A 23,870-nucleotide genomic window follows, 5' to 3' on the forward strand; every position below is an offset into this window, starting at 1 on the left:
TTACCAGCAACAGAAATGCTACTAATAACACACAATTATGTCAAGCTGGAACAATTCAAATACTGTGCAAAACTACATTAATTTCAGTTATTTAGCTAGACTGAGAGACCATCTAAAGGCTCAGGAACATTTACAGGTGTTTCTGTCTGCAGGTATAAATGTTAGATATCACACAGTGACATTTTAATAGTCTATATTAGTGCAATGTTTGTAGTTGCTCCTGTTAAGTGTTCATTAATTTAATTATTCAGTTGAATAAAAATGTTTTATTATGTTCCAGTCATTTATACTTCAGTATCGTAGTGAAATGAAAAGAATTAAAGCCGTTTCCGAATCCCGCTCTCCAGTACCTCCTTGTGGGAATCTTTGTGGGCCTCCAGAGTCTTCATGATGGTGAGCTCAGCGTAGTTTTTAAACCGGGCCGGCTGGTTCCTCAGGATCTCCTTCAGCACGCGTAAAGCCAGAGCTCGGATGGTGTGCTGCTCAGAAACACAAACGGGAATCAGTCCAGAGTCGAATCAGAACCAGATTAGTAAGGAAGAAGCGTACGTCTTTGTCACACAGCGTCTCCAGCAGCAGCAGCAGGATGGTTTTAAAGTGCTCGTCCCAAACCGCCGTGTTGTCCTCTCTGGTGATCTTCAGCAGCTCCACCAGGGCTCCTTTACGCTCCTCAGAACGCTCATTGTGATTAGACAGCTCCTTCAGCAGGTCGGCTACCAGGTCCGAGCCGACTGAGTCGGAACAAAGAGAAACAGCAAAACAGAGAAGAGAAAAACTGGATTCGGGAAAGTGAAAATTTATACCAATTCACCTAAACCTGTGTGTGTGTGCGTGCGTGCGTGTGTGTGTGTGTGAGAGAGAGCGAGAGAGAGAGATGCACACATGAATTCATGTGTGGATAAATGTTATCATTGTCCTAAAGAGGAATAAAACATCAGGAGAAACGCTGGAGAGGACATGAAGAGATGAGGAGGAGTGGAAACGAATGACTCATGCAGGAGGAGGTTGTTTACCAGGAGAAAAGCCTTTAGGGGGGGCCATCTGGTTTTCTCCACTTTCCTGCCGCCGGCCTGGAGAGGAGGAGGAGGGATGAAGGTGGAGGATGGAGGGTGCAGAGAGGAGAATGTGACAACACAGACTGGATGCTGAGACTCTTTCACACGACGGAGACCCAAAACCGACACGTCTAATCCCGACTCCATCACTCACAGTCTCTGAACTGCTCCACGTCGTCATCGAACACGGCCTCCTTCAGGGCGCTCTTGTCGTAGGTGCAGATGGTTTCTCCATATCCGTACGGGGAAAACTCTCGACTCCGTGGTCCAGAGAAGGAGCGTGGGGACGGCGTGTTCAGCAGGGACGTCTTGTTGTCCAAAGCCGTGCGACCGCCTTCAACCATTTCTAAACCCACGCGGGAATCAGAACCAGGAGACGAGGCTACTCCTTCTCTCCCCGCCTTTAGGACAAGGAGGTGGGAGGAGGTGAGAACAGAAGACAATAACAACTAAAACTAGACAAACCCCTCTTTTATTTGTTTACTTAACCGGTTTAAATCAGGGATGAGAGGAACGAGGAAGGTCGGGTCTGGTGTGATTGGAGACTCATGAGGCCTTCAGGGCCAGTCTGAGCACTTGGTAACATGTTTAAGCAGGTGTGACAAATGAATAGATGTGAGGAGAAGATCTGTGGTATGTTCTCCCAGACCAGGGGTCGGCAACCTGTTCCCATCAAAGAGCCATTATTACCCGTTTCCCACAGTAAAGAAAACACCGCAGCAGCCATGGCGTTGTGGGCGGGGCCTACCCTCAGACAGCAGAGAGCTGCTCACAACAGGTGACAGCAGCAAGTACCGGTCGCTCGTGTACGTCAGAGTTATCTTTCATAAGACGATAATCAATAAAACGATTTATATAAAGTGGATCCGGAAGTTGTAGCCCGTCTCTGCTACAATATTTAGATATTTTTCACCCTGTTGGTGGGTTTACTGAGCAGGTGCCACTTTTGTCATACGTTTCTTTTTAAAACATGTTTAGACTGTTCAGAATACAAATCCAGGCTCTGTCACGTTTGATTGTTTTAATTAAACTTTGTAGGTGGGGAAGGTCAGAAAAGGATCCGATCATTTTGGTTTCCCTCATTTACAGTAACGGAGATGACGGCGCAGTGCACCTGGCTCTGGTGTTAATCAAGTTAAATTATATCTCTTTGCAACAATTTTCACAAGAAAACAGAACAGTTAGTTCCCGTATTTGACTGTTTATTTTGATGGAGAAAGAATAGAAAGAATTACCCCGACGCATGCAGACGCACATCGCAGATGTAGCTAAATCACCCAAGAAAAGATTCCCATCTGAACAACTGAGCTGGACACTGCTCAGTCAGCGCGTACTTAAGGTCCACAGCGAGCTGAAGATGTGGAGAGGGGCTTGGAGTGCGTCGCAGAACCAGAGCGCATGCAGGAAGATTCCTCCCACTGAAGCGAGAGATTTCCAAACCCGGTCTCTCAGAGAGACTTGTCAATTAGAAAATGTTCCCTGATTATGAAACTTTGGCTGAATAGCGCTTGTTCCTGTCTCCAATGTGGCGACACATCCAGGAGCCGTCTGAGGAGAATCCCAGAATCTCACATCCTCTTCAGCTCAGAAAGCGCCGATATGATTACGCACAAGCGTGACGCGTCAACCCGGTCTCACAGTAAGACCGGGTTGGACCTGTTCAGGTTTACGCAGACAATCTATACATTTAGAATTAGCTTACAGATGTAAAATTAATGCAGTAAAATATAAAGCATTTTATTTAAATATCCATTCATTATTTTACAAACACAGAGAGCCGCATCAGATGGATGGAAGAGCCACGGGTTGCCGACCCCTGTCCCAGACCTACCTGATGTGTCCTAGTGTAGCTAGAAGATCTGATGCTGTGTTGAAGGTGGTCATGATCTAGATTTCTCTTTTGTTCATTCACTGTTTTTGTTTCGGATAAAAACAAACGAACTCTTCCACTACTGAAAGATTCCTAGTTTACAGACTTTTCACTCCTGCCTAAAATGTTTGCACAGTCCTGTAGTGTGTATTTGATGTTTTCTGGTAACTCACGCCATCATCCCTCTTTCCCTCCCGTCTGACCGGCTCGTTCAGGTCCTCCTGGCTCCGGTAGCTAAAGCTCTGGATGGCCTCCGTGACTCCTCGCAGTGAGCTGTAGATCTCCTCCGAGTTCATGTTCTCTGTGTCGTACTCCATCATGCTAACACACACACACACACACACACACACACACACACGCACACACACACACACACACACACACACACACACACACACACACACACACACACACACACACACACACACACACACACACACAATTTGCTGTGATATCAGAAGTACACAGTCAGCATGCATGCACATGCCAAGTGCTCAGTGACAGACTAGTTGAACTGGGAACATGAAAAGCTGAGTGTTTGTATTTGACTAGAAACAATGGATTTGTGCTTCTTCAACAACAAACACGGTAAAAACAGTCTCATGGATCATGTTTCTGTGATCAGCCCGCCTCGTTACCTGGGTGAATACGCTCTGCGCAGGACCCTTAGGGAGGGGGCAGCAGGGGTGGAGTGAGGTGGAGGGGGTGGAGGAGGGGCAGGGGGGTGCTTGGACAGCCCGTCGATCCCCCAACCCCATAACCGACTGTTTCCACAAGAAGAAAGGATGGGAAGGTAGAGAGCAGGAAGAGGTGGACGGAAATCAACAAGATGGGAAGATGACGGTGATGTGGAGGAGGAGGAAGATGAGTGAGGAAAGAGAAAAGACAAAGTCTGAGCTCGGAGGTTAAGGGAATAAGGGAAGGTGTTAGTACAGAGGAAGGAAGCAGAACACCACTAGGAAAATCCTCACTGGGCTCAGGAAGATCAGAATCACCTGGATGAGCTGCTAAGTCTGAGAGGAGTCGCATTTAACAATAGCTTAGTCCTCCATCACTGTGGCAGACCGCCATGTTTAAAATCAATGTTAGTTTCACTCTTACTCTGGTAGTTATGTTAGTTTAGTTTAGTGTGGGCGTCTGAGCGAGCCCCCGCACCGCGAGAACAAACATCCCAGCTCTAAACACAACATCATCTAGTTAACGCATGTCAGAGCATCACCAGGTTAAAGAGAATATCACCTAGCTAAAGCGGGTCAGAACACCACCTGAGTGCCATTCAGCGTTTATGGATCCTGGTTCTGCGTAGCTCCCATTTGAGGCTGTTTTTACAGCCAGAGCTTTAATAAAGTGTTCACAAGCAGTTACTGTTGTTCTGTTAGCAACAACAAGACTAGCCCTGTGATCGGACCTAAAGCATGCGAGAATCGGACCGGGTTTTGCCATCAGTTTTAAGGACATCCCTTCTTGGATCAGACACAGTCCCAAACAGGCAGTTTTTAGTCATAGTTTAGTCTAAACCCATGATGCTGAACTAGGGACGAGTGTTGAAGGAGCCACAATAGAACAGACACATCTTAACCGTATCATCAGTATCAGGAGCTCTAACGAAAACTACGAAGAAGGAAAAACGGGTTCAGCCTGAAATGCAGGAATGGACAGAACCAAGCAAATGGAACGATCCTGAAAGGTCGTGGGTCAGACCAGCTGTGATCCAGTAAAGGTAAAAATTATCTGTTCACGGGTCATTTTTCTGTTTGAAATGTTCTGCTGAACCTTTCCTGAGTGTTCGGGTTAGTTTGATGATCATCCCAACTTAAACCAGTGGAGCAGTTAGAGCCGATCTCAGCCGTACGCTACAGACGCCTGACGCCTGGTTACCTTGGAGACAGACCGCCATGGGAACAGTTTGTAGGTGAGGTGAGGGGACTGGTTCTGCTGGGGGTGTGGCGTGATGGCGTCCGGCCGATGGTGTTACTGGGAGACCCCTGGAACCAGACGACGCTAGATTAAGATGTGATTAACGCTAGGATGGAGGGCCTGGAACTCTGACTCACCATGTTGCTGCTGGTGTTGCTGGAGTTCTTCAGGTGGCTGTGAAGCAGCTTGGTGGCTCCGTCCTGGAAGGTTTTGGGCAGAGCTCCCAGCAGCATGGTGAACTCTGGTGTGTTGAGCTCAAACAAGGAGATCAGAACCACCTGGGCTGCCTGTAGGCAGACCAATAGAAGAGGTCAGAGAGGGAACAGAAGGAACAGGTCCGATGGTTTCCTTGAGTTCAGAGAATTAAAATCTCTAAATGAAAAGTATGGAATATCAGAGAAACCCCAGCAGACAAGGTTGATCTGAAGTTACGGCTAAGACTAGAACACTCTGAAACCAGGGAAACCATCTCCATCTGCTCCAGTGAGACCCACAGAAAATCCTCCTGTAAAAAGACTCGGCCTGTTCAGTAGAAAACTGAAGAAGAAGCAAACGATGTTTTAGGATTTTATGAAGAAATTGTTGAAACGTGCAGGTGAGTACAGGTAAACTTCACACTGTGGAGCCGCTTGCTTCGGCAGAGCCCAACAGGTATCTAGTTAAACTTGAGTTTATTTTACTAAGAAAGGCTGAGCGAGGCTCGAACTCTGGAGACGACCCACATGGATACCATGCAGGCTTCCGGGTGGACGGGAGGTTGTTAGCATGAGTCAAACAGACAGGAAGTGTGAGGCACACAGCAGTCAAATAAACAGCATTCACAAACCATACTTCTGAACAAGACTTTTGTGTAAACAGGAGAAAATTAAGGTTAAACGAGTGTTTTCTGGCTGCTCAGGCTGATCTGTTGGTTATTTCAGAGAAACAGCTGTTTTGGTGGTTAGGAACCAAGCAGGCGAACATTGCGTGCTTGTTGTGCTGTGATTGGCTCTCGGGAGCGGGCTCTACCTGCTTACACCTTTCTTCCTGGTTGCTCTCTGTGGTCAGAAGGGCTGCAGAGCTGGACCTGCCAGCCAGCTCCTCGCTCACCCAGTTATGAAGGGTCTGGGTAACATCGTAAGGTAGAAGGGGGTTAAAGCACGACCAGGCCTGGCATCACAGACACATGTATTTACAGCCTGCCAGGAGGCCCTGACTCAACACCACCAGTGGAAAAACAAACACCGAGTCAGAACATGCTACGTGCATTAGACATGGGAAAGATAATGGGCAGTTGACCCAAGGACGTCCACACCGAGACGGCCTATTATCAAAGTTTACAACTTCTGCTCCGCCCGGCTGAAATGGAGAGGCAAAAGTAAAGTATCAGCAATCGTATCACTAGCTGGAAGAGACATCTGCTAAAGAAATCGTGTAAAACTGGATCTATGTGAAAGAGTATCTGGTTCTTTCAACAAATCGCTTTCAATTCTTGAATAATTTGTTTCACAACATTTTTAGCGACTTGATATGAAATGCCCAAGTCAACGAACCATTCAGCACGGTTATGCAGGAACGGTGACAAAAATAAACAAACACGCACAAACAAATTGAAAATAGGGGCTTGCCCCTGAAATGCATGGCCTGGCAAATTTGAAAAGGCTCATAGGACAGTGGACATCACTATATTGAAGCAGATTCCTGATATCTATCACCATGGCAACACAAGGTACTAACCTATTTTCCAAAGCGTTTTGTATGGATTACTGTTTTGACTCTGGCCATCAATGATATACTATCTTGTTAGACCCTAAACATTCAGCTCTTTTCCAGTTCCTACATTAGGAGACTTCTGTTTTTAATAAGTTTAATACTACAACAAACCCGCTTGGTCTTACCTTTCTGACGTCAGAACTTTTAGGCTCAGTGGTCCAAGTGATGATCCGGGACACAGCAAGTCGCGTCTCGCTGGAGTTAACGAAGTCTGCTGGGTCCATCTGCTGAGCCAGAGACTCAATGTATTTCAAAATGGCCACCTTCACCTGAGGAGTGGAGTCGGAGTTGTCAGCTCCTCTGAGCAACAAAACGAGGTTGTCATCTAGAAACCTGATCTGGTTTTTGTTACCTTGAGATTTGGAGTCTGAGTTTGGTCCACAATAAACCTCATCAAGATGTTAAACTGTTGGTCAAATGGAAAAGACTCCCTAAAACAGAGAGACAAGGAAACAAGCTGCCTTCACACAAGTGTTTACGGTCCATCAGAACCACACACTCCTCACTAAACTCCACCCAACCTCCACCTTTCAAACAGAAACTTTTACATTACTAACTTCACCTCTAAAAAGTCAAAAGAGTTTTGGTGTTCCACTGGGATCTGTCTTTGGATCCTTTCTATTCTGTTTGGTCCTTTTATTCAGAACCATGATGTACAGAGCCATCTCTATGCAGATGACACACAACTATTCAACCCACTAAAACATCGGATTCCAGCAGCCATTCCGACATTAGAATTGATTTGGTTTACCGCTTGACTCTAAGTTAAAGTCTTGGTAGAATTTTTAACTCATCATCCACTGCCACTGACGACTAAAGTTGTCAATTGCATTATTTTACGGGGCGGACATTGGAGCGAGCCCGCGCACCGTGAGAATTAACATCATGTCTTTAAAGGAAGCAGAAGAGATCGTTTTGAGATGCTGCTGCGAAAAAAGCGAATCGCAAACTGGACAAAGTTTCTGCAGCTCCCAAATTCGACAATGGATTACAAAAGAACGAATAACGCTGGAAACACGCTGATTCTTCCTGATGCAAGAAGTGAATCTACTCTTTCTTTTTTACATGTTCATAGAGCACAATGTTCTACAGTAGAAACACTGAAAAATGCTGGCAGCCAGCGGATTTCTGATCAGAAAAGGATGGCAGTCAACACATCAGTTTATTGAGTTCATCAAGTCGTTATTTTCAGCTTATTTTCTTCAGGCGAGTGAAAATATTTTTTTCAAACCCAACATGTTTCTACCGTCTGCTGGCGTCTTCCTCAAAAGTGTCACCAGGTGATGTGTGGGTACCGTGACAGGTCTGCAGGTCACTGAACTAATACCTGGTGATATCCAGGGCCTTCTGGACTTTGGCCTGGACGGAGCCCAGCAGATCTGCACCCATTTTCTTAAGCAGCTGAGTGAGCAGTACAAAGAGCCAGTCCTGCAGGTCCTCTCTGTGCACAGTGATGAAGTCCACTAGAGTCTCCAGGAACATGCTGAACACCTGAAACCCAGAACACGTGTTAGGCTGGAACGGCAGAGGGCTGCCTCCAACAACGGGCTAAGGTCCCACTTACTCTCTGATGTTAGATCCACAGCAAGGCGGGCCATGCAACAAAAACACTCATTAGTTCCACGTTCTCCTTCCGTTACCATGCTTGAGTCAAGTCCCAACAGATTCATACCTTACTGTGAGGATCTGCAAACATTCTGGTGAAGATCTCACAGAGTCTCTTCAACTCCACTCGGCTGCAACGAACAAAACACAAAAATAATCATCAACATTTCCCCTGAACTATAGATCTTGTCCAACATAAACCATATCAGAGAAGACCCAGGAACCCTCGGCTTTCAGCCCACCTGAGTATTCTTTGGCTCTTGAGGAGGTTCTGCAGACCCAGCAGGCCCTCCTTCCTCTCAGACCAGTTGGAGCTGGCGCAGTGATTCAGGACCTCGGCCACGTCCTCTGTCTGACGCAGGTAGTGAGGGATTCCTCCGTTTCGTGAGCTGTAGGAGCGCTCCGAGCAGGCGCTGGAGGCGTCGCTGTTGGCGTCGTCATCAGAGTACATCCCAGGAGATTCGTACCGACGCCTCAACGGCTTCCTCTGCAGGGACACAGAGGCACCGTCACTCTTTTAACTTCACACGGCACATTTCTCATACTTGTTATGGTTAGGGGTTAAAGCTAAAAAATGTAGCACACACACACACACACACACACCATATATCTGGTTGCTTCCAAATGAACAGCCATTCAAGCAGAGAGAGAAATGAGCAATGAAAAAGAAAAGATCTCAAACAGGAAGTAACGTTCGTGTTTGGAGTGTGATGAACAGCAACACTGAGATGAATTAAACCCTGGAGGACAGGCAAGCTGAGCAAAGCAGCAAAGCACACAAATGGGATGAAACATCAAACTACCTTATTCCTGGAGTCTCCTAACAGCTGAAACAGCAACAAACAACCAAGAGGGAAAGAGGAGAAAGTTTAACGAAGGAATAATCTACAAACAGTCAACAGTTGATTTGTGTGGATCCAGCATTCTGACGGGAAAAGTCCCAACAGCAAATCTGTTTCCTGCGGCTTCACCAAGCTTTTTGTTAAACTCACCAAAGCATCGGCCACCGCCGCCTCCACCTCGGTGCCGGTGTTCAGAACCCTCATGGCGTTAACTGACGCTGAAATCCTGGCCTGGTGGATCAAACCGTAACGGTCTGAAAACAGAAAAGGAGACGGGGAGAGCTGCTTAACAAGAGAAGCTTTCTCGCACTTACCTTTCAGAGACGATCATCAGAGCATTTTTGTGTCTTTGGATGAATAAAAAAAATAAAAAAACTCAGAAAAAGTTCAATCCAAAAACCAAACAGCAGGAAGCAAAGCCCGACCCAAAAGAACCACCATGCACAGATGCTACTAGAAACACAAATTAAACATGAGCCAAAAATCATCCCAAACCAAACCTTCTGAAGAAAAACCGCCAAACTAGACGTGGATGACGCAACCAAACCAGCTAAAAATGATAAATAATAAAAAGCAGATGGAAAACGGATTGTTCTGAACTTCGTCTGGTAAAAAAATACAATTACAAGAGACTGATGGGGTCTGGCTGCAGCCCAGATGACGATGGTGATGAACCACAGAAACACCTAACAAACAGAAACTGGGATGAAACCAGCAGGGACTGGGGGGAGGGTCTGGGCATGCAGGTCACCTGACTGGCTGTGGGGGTCTGCTGTGGAGAGAGCGCTGGTGGAGCGGGAGTGACGTCGGGAGGCTGCGGGGGGGATGGGACATCCGGACTGGGTTAGTGGTTCACATAAGGACAGCGATCCGGTTCCCAACACATGTTCCCACAAGAACCCAGCAGGACCAGTTCTGAGGTGTTTTGGTGCTGGTCTCATAGTTTATTACGATGTATGACAGATATGACTAGAGATGATAGATTCTTATGTTTAATACACCTTTGGTACCAACGTTACCATGAATGATAACCTAACCTGCTTACAGGCACACAGTCACGTTTATAGCCTAAAAACATCTGGCTTCCAGGTCTCCAGGATGATTTCTGTCACATTTAATGTACAGAACTCAAAAGATCAGAGAAGATCTCCTCAGTAAGTCCAGAGATGATTCGGACCACAGTCAGAAACACTAAACCCAGACAGAGTGAGTGGATCCTCAGACAGAAATCATGGTGGAGAATAAACATCACTCTTTTAGTTTAAGGTTCATCAGACTCTACCCGCTGGTCCAACAGAACCGCTGGTTACTATTGGTTTCTGTCTCACATGGTTCTGGTCCAGGCTTCTGGAGGGGGGAGCACACTCAGCTCTCTGAAGGCCTCACCACCATGGTTTCAGCTGGTTCTGGTCTGGACCCTGACTGAACCCTGGTGCTGTTTTTAGATCCTGTTTCTGTTTCATGACCCGGTTCAGTCCAGACTTCAGACAAATGGACTCACTGGATCCCAAACCATCATCCCTCCACCACTGTGCTGACAGTTAACCTTTAACCTGTGGAGTTAAAGGTGGAGCTCTTAGGGTTTTCTGTCATCTGAGTGTTGACCTCTGACCTCAGGGTCAACTCTAAAAGACATCCACTCCTAAGAAGGTCCTTTTCAACCTTTCTCACGTGTGAATACCTCACTAAACAGCATGAGGATGGCCTTTGACCCTCCTCAGATTAACTAGCAGCTACCCGGGGTTCTGTGCAGTCTTGCGTTAACACACAGCTGTACGCTCCAGAGATCTCCTGTTACTCCTGATCATGGACGTAATTTTGGGGGGGGACAGGGGGGACATGTCCCCCCCACTTTTTCCAAAGTCAAGTTTTGACCCCTGCACTTTTTACCATCCAAAAACAATATTACACTATATTAAATTGACACTGGTTGAGCTCTAGCACCAAGTGGAAAACAACCATTTGAGTTGAAGCCTGTTCCCATTAGAGCATATTGTAAAGATCCCCCCCCCCCCCCCCACACACACACACACTCCCTGTGTCCCCCCCACTTCTAAAGCGAAAATGACGTCCATGCTCCTGATCCTGAATAACCCAGTTCATTTATACACACTGGCCACTTTATTGGGTACACCTGTCCAACTGCTCGTTAAAGCAACTTAATCGGCCAATCACATGGCGGCAACTCACTGCATTTAGGCATGTTGACACGGTCCAGACGATCCACTGCAGTTCAAACCGAGCTACAGAACGGGGAAGAAAGGTGATTTAAGTGACTGTAAACATGGCATGGTAGTTGGTGCCAGTTGGTCTGGTCTGAGCATTTCAGAAACTGCTGATCTCCTTGGATTGTCACGCACAACCATCTCTAGGGTTTACAGAGAATGGTCCGAAAAAGGGAAAACCTCCAGTGAGCAGCAGTTCTGTGGGAGAAAAGGTCTTGTTGACGCCAGAGGTCAGAGGAGAATGGCCAAAATGGTTGGAGCTGATGGAAAGGCAACAGTAACTCAAACACCCACTCGTTACAACCAAGGTATGCAGAAGAGCATCTCTGAACACACAACACGTCGAACCTTGAGACAGATGGGCTGCAGCAGCAGAAGACCACACCGGGTACCACTCCTGTCATCTAAGAACAGGAAACTGAGGCTACAGTTCACACAGGCTCACCAAACCCTGGACAATAGAAGATTAGAAAAACGTTGCCTGCTCTGATGAGTTTTTTGATTTCTGCTGCGACATCTGGATGGTAGGGTCAGAATTTAGCATCAGCATGAAAGCATGGATCCATCCCGTCTTGTACCAACGGTTCAGGCTGATGGTGGTGTGATACTGTGGGGGACATCTTCGTAGCCCACTTTGGGCCTCTTAGTACTAATTGACCATCATTGTAACGCCACAGCATACCGGAGTATCGTTGCTGACCATGTCCATCCCTTTGTGACCACAGTGTACCATCTTCTGATGGCTACTTCCAGCAGGATAATACTCCATGTCATAAAGCTGGAATCATCTCAGACTGGTTTCTTGAACATGCCAACGAGTTCACTGTTCTCAACGGCCTCCACAGTCATCATATCTCAGTCCAATAGAGCACCTTTGGGATGTGGTGAAAGGGAGATTCACATCGTGGATGTGCAGCCGACACATCTGCAGCAACTGCGTGATGCTGTCATGTCAATATGGACCAAGATCTCTGAGGAATGTTTCCAGTAGCTTGTTGAATCTATGCCACAAAGGATTAGGGCAGTTCTGAAGGGGGTCCAACCCAGTACTAGCAAGGTGTACCCAATAAAGTGGCCAGTAAGTGTAGGACATTTCTTTAATGAGTCTTGACTTGTAAGAACCTTAAAACAAAAAGAGTGTGCTACTTCCCCCATGGCTGCACAGTGAAGGACAGAAGCTAAATTAGATGTCGGCTTCTCGTACAGATGTTCCAGTCCAGGAGCTCGCTGGGAGAGAGAGCTATCTCAGCCGTCTTCTCGGCCGTACTCACCCAGAGGAGCGAAGCCCCGAGCAGGGCTGGTGTCACGGCTGCTCTCGCGACTCGTGTCGCGGCTGCAACCCTGACTCATGCTGGGACGGGGAATGCGGCTCCGGGCTAGCGTGCGGTAGGAAAGAGCAGCAGGAAGAAGAGCTTTACCACACAGGCTGGCTGTCAGGACAACAGGTTAGGTGTGAACATCAGAGTGCATTCAGCAGAGGGTGAGGGGGCGAGCACAGAGAGGAGATTATTACAGATTAGTCACGAGAACTCTAAAATCCTGAGTCTGGAACCAACAGGAGCTGCAGGCTAATGCTAACGTTAGTTTCTGACACTTTCTGATTAAACTGCAACAAAAAGTTTTGTTTGCAATTACATCCTGTGCCCCACATGACCTGGTCAGATATAAAAGCTGCAGTCAGAAATGAGCCAAATTAGTGGATTTCCAACATTTTAGGCTCATTTTTTTCTCTGCTGGTCGCCCAGTGAGCCATCAGCCAAAATGGAAACAGCCCAAATAACAATTCTGCTCAAATATGAGCAAAAGTGATGAAGCCGAGTTAGAGTTAGGTGTTAGACAAACAGACAATCTGCTGGTAAATATTAGAAAGTGGCTCAGGGTTGGAGAACGTCACAAACACAGAACTCTTCTGGGTTTGTTCCTTATTAAAGTCAAACAAAAAGTATTTTCCATCAGGATAAACGGATAACCTGAACTTAATAAAGTACGTTTGGTGGGTAGAAGAAGAAAACCAACAACAGATCTTCAGAGAACAACATAAATGTCCATGTGTGTTATTTACACACCTGGTGGATTAATAAAGTAAAGACATGTAAGATGTGGGTGTCCAGAAGGTTCTCAGAAGCTTTACTGCCTTCTAAACATTAAAGAGTGACTGGCTGAAAACGTTCTCCATTTAAACGACTCCAAATCTGAGATAATTGTTTTCAGGCTGGAAACAGCTGCTTCCTCACCTGACCTCCTCTCTCTCACTTCTCATGTGACCTTGACTGTTTCCAACCTTGGGAGTGAAAATGGACACGGCCTTAAAGATGGACGCTCAGGTTAACAGCACAGTAACACCCTGTTTATACCACCTCAGGCGCATTTCCAAACTCAGGCCTATTCTGAGTAAACGCCATCTACAATCTGTGGTCTACGCCATTATTACATGCCGGTGTTGGTACCAGATCGGCTCGGGGTCCTGCGTCTGCTGATGACGTCACATTACGGCCAATCCACTCGGCTTTCACACGTACGTTTAGGAAAGACATCAGCAGTTTTGTTGATAAATTCTTGTTTGTTACACCTAAATGTCACTTGCTAATAAAACACCGTATTATCATTGTAAAGAATGTGAAACTACAAAAACATCAGACGGCCAAAACACAAAACAGGTCTGTGTATTTCTTAGTTGTTATGTCAATTAATTAATTAATTAATTAATTAATTAAAAATGCTGCTTGCTGTCTTGTCAATAAAGTTCTTATACTTCATTTTGCCCCATGTCATCAAAACCAAGAGCTTTTGAGGGTCACCATTTATCAGTTGCTCTCGTTGCTTTTAATTTACATTTCCTTTGGAAATGAAAACATTTACTCTGAAAAGTGTTGATTTGTGGGCTACAGGACTACAACCACTAAGACTACACCCGCTAATGCTACAACTGCTAAGACTACACCCGCTAGGACTACACCCGCTAGGACTACAACCACTAAGACTACACCCGCTAATGCTACAACTGCTAAGACTACACCCGCTAGGACTACAACCGCTAAGACTAACACCCGCTAGAACTACAACCGCTAAGACTACACCCGCTAGGACTACAACCGCTAAGATTACACCCGCTAGGACTACAACCGCTAGGACTACAAACGCTAAGATTACACCCGCTAGGACTACAACCGGTAAGACTACACCCGCTAAGACTACAACCGCTAAGATTACACCCGCAAGGACTACAACCGCTAAGATTACACCCGCTAGGACTACAACCGGTAAGACTACACCCGCTAGGACTACAACCGCTAAGACTAAACCCGCTAAGACTACAACTGCTAAGATTACACCCGCTAAGATTACACCTGCTAGGACTACAACCGCTAAGATTACACCCGCTAGGACTACAACCGGTAAGACTACACCCACTAGGACTACAACCGCTAAGACTAAACCCGCTACGACTACAACCGCTAAGATTACACCCGCTAGGACTACAACCACTAAGATTACACCCGATAGGACTACACCCGCTAGGACTACAACCGGTAAGACTACACCCGCTAGGATTACAACCGCTAAGACTAAACCCGCTAAGACTACACCCGCTAGGACTACGAGCGTTAAGACTACACCCACTAGGACTACAACCGCTAAGATTACACCCGCTAGGACTACAAACACTAAGACTACACCCACTAGGACTACAACCGCTAAGACTACAACACTAAGATTACACCCGCTAGGCCTACAACCGCTAAGACTACACCTGCTAGGACTACAACCGCTAGGACTACAACTGCTAAGATTACACCCGCCAGGACTACACCCGCTAGGACTACAACCGCTAATATTACACCTGCCAGGACTACACGCACTAGGACTACAACCGCTAACATTACACCTGCTAGGACTACACCCGCTAGGACTACAACTGCTAATATTACACCTGCTAGGACTACACCCGCTAGGACTACAACCGGTAAGACTACAACCGCTAAGACTACACCCGCTAGGACTACAACCGCTAAGACTACAACCGCTAAGACTACACCCGCTAGGACTACACCCGCTAAGACTACACCCGCTAGGACTACAACAGCTAAGATTACACCCGCTAGGACTACACCCTCTAGGACTACAACTGCTAAGATTACACCCGCTAGGACTACAACCGCTAAGACTACGCCCGCTACGAATACACTCGCTAGGACTACAACTGCTAAGATTACACCCGCTAGGACTACAACCGCTAAGATTACACATGCTAGGACTACACCCGCTAGGACTACAACCGCTATGATTACACCCCCTAGGACTACAACCGGTAAGACTACAACCGCTAAGACTACACCCGCTAGGACTACAACCGCTAAGATTACACTGGCTAGGACTACAACCGCTAAGATTACAACCGCTAGGACTACACCTGCTAGGACTACAACCGCTAAGAATACACCCGCTAGGACTACAACCGGTAAGACTACACCCACTAGGACTACAACCACAAAGACTACATCCGCTAATACTACACCCGCTAGGACTACGAGCATTAAGACTGCACCCTCTATGACCACACCTGCTAGGACTACAACCACTAGGACTACAACTGCTAAGATTACACCTGCTAGGACTACACCCGCTAAGACTACAACCGCTAAGACTACACCCGCTAGGACTACAACAGCTAAGATTACACCCACTAGGACCACACCCGCTAGGACTACAACTGCTAAAACTACAACCGCTAAGACCACACCCGCTAGGTCTACAACCGCTAAGATTACACCCACTAGGACTACAACCGCTAAGATTACACCCTTTAGGACTACAACTGCTAGGACTACACCCGCTAGGACTACAACCGCTAAGATTACACCCGCTAGGACTACAACCGCTAAGACTACACCCGCTAGGCCTACAACCGCTAAGACTACATCTGCTAAGACTACACCCGCTAGGAGTACGAGCGTTAAGACTGCACCCATTAGGACTACACCCGCTAGGACTACACCCACTAGGACTACACCCTCTAGGACTACACCTGCAAGGACTACAACCGCTAGGACTGCAACCGCTAATACTACACCCGCTATGACTACAACCACTAGGACTACAACCGGTAAGACTACACCCGCTAGGACTACAACCGCTAGGACTACACCCGGTAAGACTACACCCGCTAAGACTACACCTGCTAGGACTACAACAGCTAAGATTACACCCGCTAGGACTACAACCACTAAAACTACAACCGCTAAGACCACACCCGCTAGGTCTACAACCGCTAAGATTACACCTGCTAGGACTACAACCGCTAAGATTACACCCGCACGGACTACAACAACTAAGATTACACCCGCTAGGACTACACCCGCTAAGACTACAACCCCTAAGACTAAACCCGCTAGGACTACAACAGCTAAGATTACACCCCCTAGGACTACACCCGCTAGGACTACAACCGCTAAAACTACAACCACTAAGACCACACCCGCTAGGTCTACAACCGCTAAGATTACACCCGCTAGGACTACAACCGCTAAGATTACACCCGCTACGACTACAACTGCTAGGACTACACCCGCTAGGACTACAACCGCTAAGATTACACCCGCTAGGACTACAACCGCTAAGACTAAACCCGCTAGGACTACAACCGCTAAGACTACATCTGCTAAGACTACACCCGCTAGGACTACGTGCGTTAAGACTGCACCCACTAGGACTACACCCGCTAGGACTACACCCACTAGGACTACACCCTCTAGGACTACACCTGCAAGGACTACAACCGCTAGGACTGCAACCGCTAATACTACACCCACTAGGACTACAACCGGTAAGACTACACCCGCTAGGACTACAACCGCTAGGACTACACCCGGTAAGACTACACCCGCTAGGACTACAACCGCTAAGACTACATCTGCTAAGACTACACCCGCTAGGACTACGAGCGTCAAGACTGCACCCACTAGGACTACACCCTCTAGGACTACACCCTCTAGGACTACACCCGCTAGGACTACAACCGTTAGGACTGCAACCGCTAATACTACACCCGCTATGACTTCAACCACTAGGACTACAACCGGTAAGACTACACCCGCTAGGACTACACCCGGTAAGACTACACCCACTAGGACTACAACCGCTAGGACTACAACTGCTAAGACTTCATTGTCAACGCACTAACGTAATTTTTACGAACGTGGTATTGTAACTTCCGCAAGTCTTACGTTCAGCCAATCATCAACTGTGACGTCTTTGGCAGCTGCAGGACCCCGAACCGGTACGGTACCGACACCGGATCGACAATTCTAACTCCTGCCTTTATGGCATTAGCAAAGCAGCTCTGTCCAGACTGCAGCTGGTTCAGAAAGCAGCAGCAAGGTTCTTGACTGGAGCCAACAGAAGATATCACATTACACCAATTCTCCGATCCCGCTCCACCGCTACCACCCTCCTCGTGCCCTGAGGTCTGATGATCAGCTCCTCCTCACGGTTCCTGAGGCACACTTGGAAGTCCCGCGGTGAAAGGACCTTCTCTGTATGTGGACCAAAACGATGGAACTCTGCCCCTCCACGTTCGGCCTTTTAATCCAGACTGAAAACGCACCTTTTCTCCTTGGATTTTCCCTTTTAAATCTGGTTTCAGCATCACGTCCATTGGTTTACCTCCATCCCAATGATACTTCTGTATATTTTGAGGTTTTTAGTCGTTTGTTTTTTTATAAACCTGGTTTTAGTACTAAGCCCAAAAGTTTTTCTCCCTTTCATTGTATTGCCTATATTTTTGAATTTCATTGTGTAATTGCCTGTTTAGTTTTAGTTCTTCTTTTTAACTGTACTTTATAATTTAGCTGATTGTTTTTAATTGTGCAGCGCGTTGGTCAGCCACAAGGATGTGTTGAAAGCGCTCAATAAATAAAATGGTGCCGTAAGTTTCCTAAAGTCCAGGAACTTCCTGAACACGGCAGGCCTTCCGGTCTTACCCAGGCCCAGGCGGTTGGGACTGGTCTCCCGGCTGCAGCCCTGGCTCCGTGGAATTCTGCTGCGTTTGTCTGTGGGCGTGTTGGAGACAGACACCGTGGCTCGGGGGATCCGACCGTAGCCGCTTCCCAGCAGCTTCCCTGGAGAACTGGATCGACTCCCGGCTGTTGGGAAGAGCACAACAGATCCAACACACGATCAGCAGCGTTGGGGAGAAAACTCAAATGTTCTGTCAGACTGCTGCAGCTCAACGGACTCAACTATCAACCCAGTGGCAGAGTGGGTGTGTCCTAACTGTGCTGGGGAAGACTTTTACTGTGACACAACACAGAAACAAATACCAAAATAAAAGCCCGACAGGAAACAGACATCTAGATGCAGCGGTGAACTCGGTGAAGCTAGAAGCTACAGGAAGAGAAGCACATGCAGAGTTCTGGGGTGTTTGGGTTCTGACTGATGAGGCGTCTGGCTTGTGATTGGATCAAGCTGAGGCCTTACCACTGATGGGATTGGCTGATCTGGATCCTGGATGATGGAAGCAATAGGTGGGACAAGGTGGACAACGGTCAAAATGAGTTTAGGTTGTTTAACCCAGTATGCACTCTGGGTCTCTGTGGACATGTTGGTTATGCTGGAGATGGATCAGAGATCCCGTAACAACAATAACACTAAAACACACACATATGGAGGAGCTGTGTGCATGCATGGAGGCACAACAACAAAGATCATTTTACTAAATGCTGATCAATTCTGTAAACCAACAGAAAAACAGTTTGTTTTTCAGAGATGAAACGAGCGTGACAGGATGAGAAGAAGACTCAGATTACTCAGGAGGAAGACGTGAGTACATACGCTGGGACTGGGACACCACTTTGGCTCGACTCCGCCCCCTGCTGTCCACCACAGACGGACTGGCCCCGCCCACACTGCCTGAGCTTTGTCTTCTAGTACGAACACGACCTGCACGACAAACCCAGAGAGAACACAGAATTAAAGAACAGAAATCTGTTTTCACCTTAACTCTGCATGGGGAGGCTGGAAAAGGACAAGAGAGACCTGGACAAGGGGACAACGTCCTTTAAAAGACAGAGACACAAGGACAGTGAAAACAGGGACTACTTACACACAAGTACACACTTTCATTTAGAAACTCTGACAAGTTAAAGTGACAAAACAAAGAAAAAGTTAAGTTTAAAAATACTTTTACGTTTAAATATCAGTTACAAGTTACTGAACCATAAAGTTACATTTCATCCATTTACAAAGAAAAGCTTTGTTCTGTTTAGAAACACTGGAACAAAGATTTGTATCCGTTTGAAGGAATAAATGGAAAGTTGACGTTGTTTTTGTGAAGGGTTAGGGTGTGAAGTGCTTTAGAAAAGATTGTTTTCTTTCTTTGATAATAAAACTGTCAGACTGCTTGTGGTAACCAGGTGTTTGAAGCAGTGGCTGCAGGTAACTCCATCAGTGATTTTATGTCTTAATGCACAAAACAGGAGCCTCCCAATCAGTGCAGATCAAAGTTCATCGCCAGCTGCACCCTCAGACTCACAGAAGCATCTCCTCTACAACAACCGAAGGAGAAAAGCTGCACACTGATTCAGAGCAGAGCGTTTTCACGGCTCATAAGATGTGTTCGGTAATAAAACACGGATTTTACAGACAGGTGAGACGATCATCTCACAACATCTACGGTCAGGGACACCTTACAGGTCAAGAATTGCTCGGGGAAAAAGGCGGCAGTGAAAAAAAATAACCCGGCCAAAGATAAATCAGCTCCAGCTGGAAAGGAAGCAGTCAGTGATGAGTTTAAGATCAGGATTACACTCAGCAACTAACCATAACTAATTCTACAACTGGTTACTGTTGGACACAGCCCTCTGAACCTTCAGAAAGTCAGGAGAAGATTTAATTAGAGTCATCTTTAGAATAAGATATTTAAATCCTGTCGTTATGGAGACCGGAGGCTGCAGCTGCACCACTTTCATCACCAACACAAGGTTTACAGCACAACGTCTGTCCCCGATAAGCTGGCGTTAGCGAACATCCACATGCAGACGCGAGGGGAGCAGAGAGTTGATTTAGGGCTCTGCATAAGCGCTGAGATAACATAACAGTTACATCATAACTTCATTATAACAGCGTGAGGTCCAGCTCTGTTTCCTGCTGGTATCAGGGCGTGACCGGCTCTTCTGTCTACAAAACCCACTGAGTCAGGGACGCGCTAGTGTCTTCTGATGTCATACGGCTGCCACGTTACGTCACACACAGGTAAAAACATCATCGCCCACCTTTTGGCAGAGGATGCTAAATATTAAAGACTCTGGCTTCTGGGAAGGAAAAACATGGAGAAAAGAGACGTGTCAGAGCCGAAGACAAACATGTACGAACATTCCTGCTAAACACACGCATGTAGGGAAGATCCCACAGCAGGGCTGGATCTGAGGAACGGAGATGATGAGGAGGTCCATGCAGACAGTCCATGCACATCACTGACCATTAGTTAGGAGAGAAGAGGAGACAGATGGAGACATGTAAGACCAGGAAATCTCCACACAGACACACAACTCTTACCATCACTTTTACCAGCAGTGCCATCTTTAGGACAGTTTAGTGAATCAATGCAGCAGAGTGGAAGGAGAGTGCAGAAGTTAGCAGATATTATTATTAATTCTCTGGAGAGGGGAAAACAGGATGGAGACGGTCTCTAGATGTGAAAACGTTAGCTTACACACACACACACACACACATATCAGCTCTGTTTGTTAAACAAGTTCCTGTTGACGGAACGCTCTAGTTCCAGCATCAGGATTAATAATCGCCGTCAGAGCCATAAAAGCCACTGATTACAGGAGAGGACCGTCTCTGGGATAAAACGCTCCCTCCTGCAGCCGTTCCTGATCCTCGTGATCAGCTTTTTATTTCCTGATGCACCAACAACAGCCGTAACCTGGATTCTTCTGGAAGCTGGAGAGTTCCTGGGATAGCTCGTTAATAAATGGAGACGTCGTCACATAGCTGATAAAGATAAAATAAAACGTTTTTCACGCAGACCTTACGCTTACCGTTACCCCCTCATTAAGTTAATAACAATAATACTAATAATGAAGTATTGTGAGTGTATTAGTTGAGGGCTCGTTGCTGCGGGGTATTAAGATCCAGAAGAAAACAGAAACAGGAGGAAGAGCTGACATTAAAGTTAAAAACTTCAACAAGCGATCACACGATCATCTTCAGAACACAGCACAGATGATGAGACATGAGTAAAATTCTAATTTTATGATGAAAACATGAATGTGAACCAGCTCTGCAGCAACATTTTATCTTTCCCATCGGGTTATTTTCCTGCTGCAGGAGACGACGGACGCTTACCTAACGAGGCGTACGACCCCGGAGGGAGGGTGGACGCGGAGCTGAAGGGCGAGGAGGCGGGGACAGTGGACAGGCGCGACTTGGCACTGGAGGCGGCGTTCACGTCGATGTCACTGCGGGAGCGCTGGAGAGAGCCCGGTGTTGTGGAGACCCTGGTACCCACCAGTTTACCTGGAGCAGAGCACAAATCAACCAGACTGCTGCTGGGTAACATTCCTCTTCTGTTTCCTCCCAACTCCTGATGTCATTAATATGCAGGAGTTCATACGCCATCCCTCCATGAGGCAGACACTTACTTCTGGTTATGCTCCCGCTGATGACGCTCTTCACCGGTAACGGTCGGCTGGAACGAAGAACACATTCATTACAGTCACATAATAAAAATATTACAAATATAAAAAGCTACATTCTCTATTAAACACTTAATGGGCCAATCGCAGAGCTTTAATGTGATCTACTCTGGTCTAAACATCAGACCCAGAAGCAGGGATTTAGAATTCCAGAAAGTGGAATAAAGAGGAAAACTGTCAGAGCTGAAAACCAGCGGAGGGAAAGCTGGACTCTTCCTACTTTAGACTCTCCTGTGAGGACGAAGACGAGCGATCCGACTGAGGCAGAGACACAATGCTGTCCGAACTCTTCAGGTACGACTGCAGAGCCTTCTGATAGGTGGACTCCAGCGCCTGGAACAGATGCTCCGCCTCCCGGCTGTAGTGACCATGAAAACCCCAGTAGCACCTGGAACAGGGAGAGCAGCTGAGCCAAACCTTCTAAAAACAGGAAGTTAGATGCATTCCAAATGGAGATGAACGTACTTTCTGGCGATGGATCGGGCCTCGGAGTCAGCATCATGGATCCCTTTCTTGATGGTCTCTGTCAGAACGGCGACGTGTCTGGGATAATACGGGAACATGGTGAGGAGATCCCAAAGGCTAAGGAATACCCTCAGATCCCTCTAGCTCTCCTTTCCCTTTCCCACTTTTACTCCTGCAGTGATCCACAGGGAATGTGGTCCCCGGCTGGGACTTCCTCACGCTTTTTAAAGCCCCTGCTCCTGTTGTCATGGTTACAGGGAGAGAAGGAGGTCGCCTCCATGACGAAGACCCTGGCAGGTCTCATAAATTAAACGAGCCTCATCAGGAGCTCAGCGAGCCGATGCTCAGCTGGCTCAAATGCCAAGACTACCCACACACACACGTAAAGAACACACACACACACACATTTACACACAATCACACACACGCAGAACTCACCTCTCCAGTGTGTTTGTTTGCCACTCCTGCAGCATCAGATCGAGGAACTCATAACAGCGTCTGGAGGAAGAGAACAAACATCAACACTTAGGAAAACCTCCTCTTTACCTAACTGGGCTGCAGCTGTTTGTGGAATGTTCCAAACAGTATTCCATCCATCCGTTCTCATCCACTTATCCAGAGCCGGGTCATGGGGGCAGTAGCCCAGACTTCCCTCTCTCCAGCTCCTCCGGGGGAATCCCAAGGTGTTCCCTGTCTAGCTGAGAGACGTAGTCCCTCCAGCTTGTCCTGGGTCTACCTTTGGGCCTCCTCCTGGTTGGACGTGCTCAGAAAACCTCATGGGGGAGGGTCCAGGAAGCATCCTGACAAGATACCCGAGCCACCTTAACTGGCTTCTCTCGACGTGGAGGAGCAGCAGATCTACTCCGAGCCCCTCCCGGATGACCGAGCTTCTCACCCTATCTCTAAGGGAGAGCTCAGACATCCTGCGAAGAAAACTCATTTCAGTCGCTTGTAACGGTGATCTCGTTCTTTCGGTCACTACCCAAAGCTCATGACCATAGGTGAGGGTAGGAACGTAGATCGACCGGTAAATCGAGAACTTCACCTTCTGGCTCAGCTCTCTCTTCACCACGACAGACTGGTACAACGCCCGCATCACTGCAGATGCAGCACCAATCCACCTATCCATTTCCAGAGCTATCTTTCCTTCAATTGTAGCAGAACGTCATCCCTGACCCGGAGAAGGCATTCAACCCTTTTCTGACTCAAGACCGTGGTCTCAAATTTAGAGGAGCTGATTCTCATCCCAGCTGCTTCACTCGGCTGCGAACCGCTCCACTGAGAGTTGGAGATCACGTTCTGATGAAACCAACAGGACCACATCATCTGCAAAAAGCAGAGACCTGATCCTCAGGCCACCAAAACGAACTCCTCAACACCTTGTCTGCACCAAGAAATCCTGTCTATAGAAGTTATGAATAGGCTGCAGGCGGGCCTGA

The 23,870-nt window shown here is 47.2% G+C and overlaps 2 protein-coding genes across 32 annotated transcripts in view; both read right to left on the reverse strand.

Moving 5' to 3' along the window:
- The window catches only part of clasp1a (cytoplasmic linker associated protein 1a), a 56,727-nt gene that overhangs the window by 4,215 nt on the left and 28,642 nt on the right, over positions 1 to 23,870 (reverse strand). For 2 of the 31 annotated variants that reach the window (XM_070552944.1, XM_070552969.1), the window contains 27 exons: positions 22,870 to 22,929; positions 22,432 to 22,509; positions 22,187 to 22,354; positions 21,913 to 21,959; positions 21,617 to 21,787; positions 20,819 to 20,842; positions 19,097 to 19,204; positions 18,743 to 18,769; positions 18,247 to 18,408; positions 12,538 to 12,642; positions 9,793 to 9,855; positions 9,192 to 9,295; positions 9,003 to 9,026; positions 8,442 to 8,686; positions 8,267 to 8,330; positions 7,922 to 8,085; positions 6,947 to 7,025; positions 6,720 to 6,863; positions 5,851 to 5,946; positions 4,980 to 5,129; positions 4,804 to 4,910; positions 3,564 to 3,689; positions 3,099 to 3,246; positions 1,210 to 1,456; positions 1,014 to 1,070; positions 550 to 731; positions 351 to 479 (listed from right to left, as the gene is read on the reverse strand). In XM_070552944.1, the coding sequence (XP_070409045.1) occupies positions 351 to 479; positions 550 to 731; positions 1,014 to 1,070; positions 1,210 to 1,456; positions 3,099 to 3,246; positions 3,564 to 3,689; positions 4,804 to 4,910; positions 4,980 to 5,129; positions 5,851 to 5,946; positions 6,720 to 6,863; positions 6,947 to 7,025; positions 7,922 to 8,085; positions 8,267 to 8,330; positions 8,442 to 8,686; positions 9,003 to 9,026; positions 9,192 to 9,295; positions 9,793 to 9,855; positions 12,538 to 12,642; positions 18,247 to 18,408; positions 18,743 to 18,769; positions 19,097 to 19,204; positions 20,819 to 20,842; positions 21,617 to 21,787; positions 21,913 to 21,959; positions 22,187 to 22,354; positions 22,432 to 22,509; positions 22,870 to 22,929 (3,079 nt within the window). The remainder of the gene's footprint in view (positions 1 to 350; positions 480 to 549; positions 732 to 1,013; positions 1,071 to 1,209; positions 1,457 to 3,098; positions 3,247 to 3,563; positions 3,690 to 4,803; positions 4,911 to 4,979; positions 5,130 to 5,850; positions 5,947 to 6,719; positions 6,864 to 6,946; positions 7,026 to 7,921; positions 8,086 to 8,266; positions 8,331 to 8,441; positions 8,687 to 9,002; positions 9,027 to 9,191; positions 9,296 to 9,792; positions 9,856 to 12,537; positions 12,643 to 18,246; positions 18,409 to 18,742; positions 18,770 to 19,096; positions 19,205 to 20,818; positions 20,843 to 21,616; positions 21,788 to 21,912; positions 21,960 to 22,186; positions 22,355 to 22,431; positions 22,510 to 22,869; positions 22,930 to 23,870) is intronic. The other 29 variants (XM_070552945.1, XM_070552947.1, XM_070552952.1 and 26 more) reach the window with 29 other exon arrangements.
- On the reverse strand, positions 12,651 to 17,921 carry LOC139070722 (uncharacterized). Its single transcript, XM_070553460.1, has 3 exons — positions 17,755 to 17,921; positions 17,509 to 17,652; positions 12,651 to 17,321 (listed from the first exon to the last, which is right to left on the reverse strand). Exons 1-3 carry the CDS (start codon positions 17,919 to 17,921, stop codon positions 14,090 to 14,092), a joined length of 3,543 nt encoding a protein of 1,180 aa, XP_070409561.1. The 3' UTR covers positions 12,651 to 14,089.

This window comes from Nothobranchius furzeri, chromosome 7 (assembly GCF_043380555.1).
Source record: "Nothobranchius furzeri strain GRZ-AD chromosome 7, NfurGRZ-RIMD1, whole genome shotgun sequence".
NCBI lineage: Eukaryota > Metazoa > Chordata > Actinopteri > Cyprinodontiformes > Nothobranchiidae > Nothobranchius > Nothobranchius furzeri.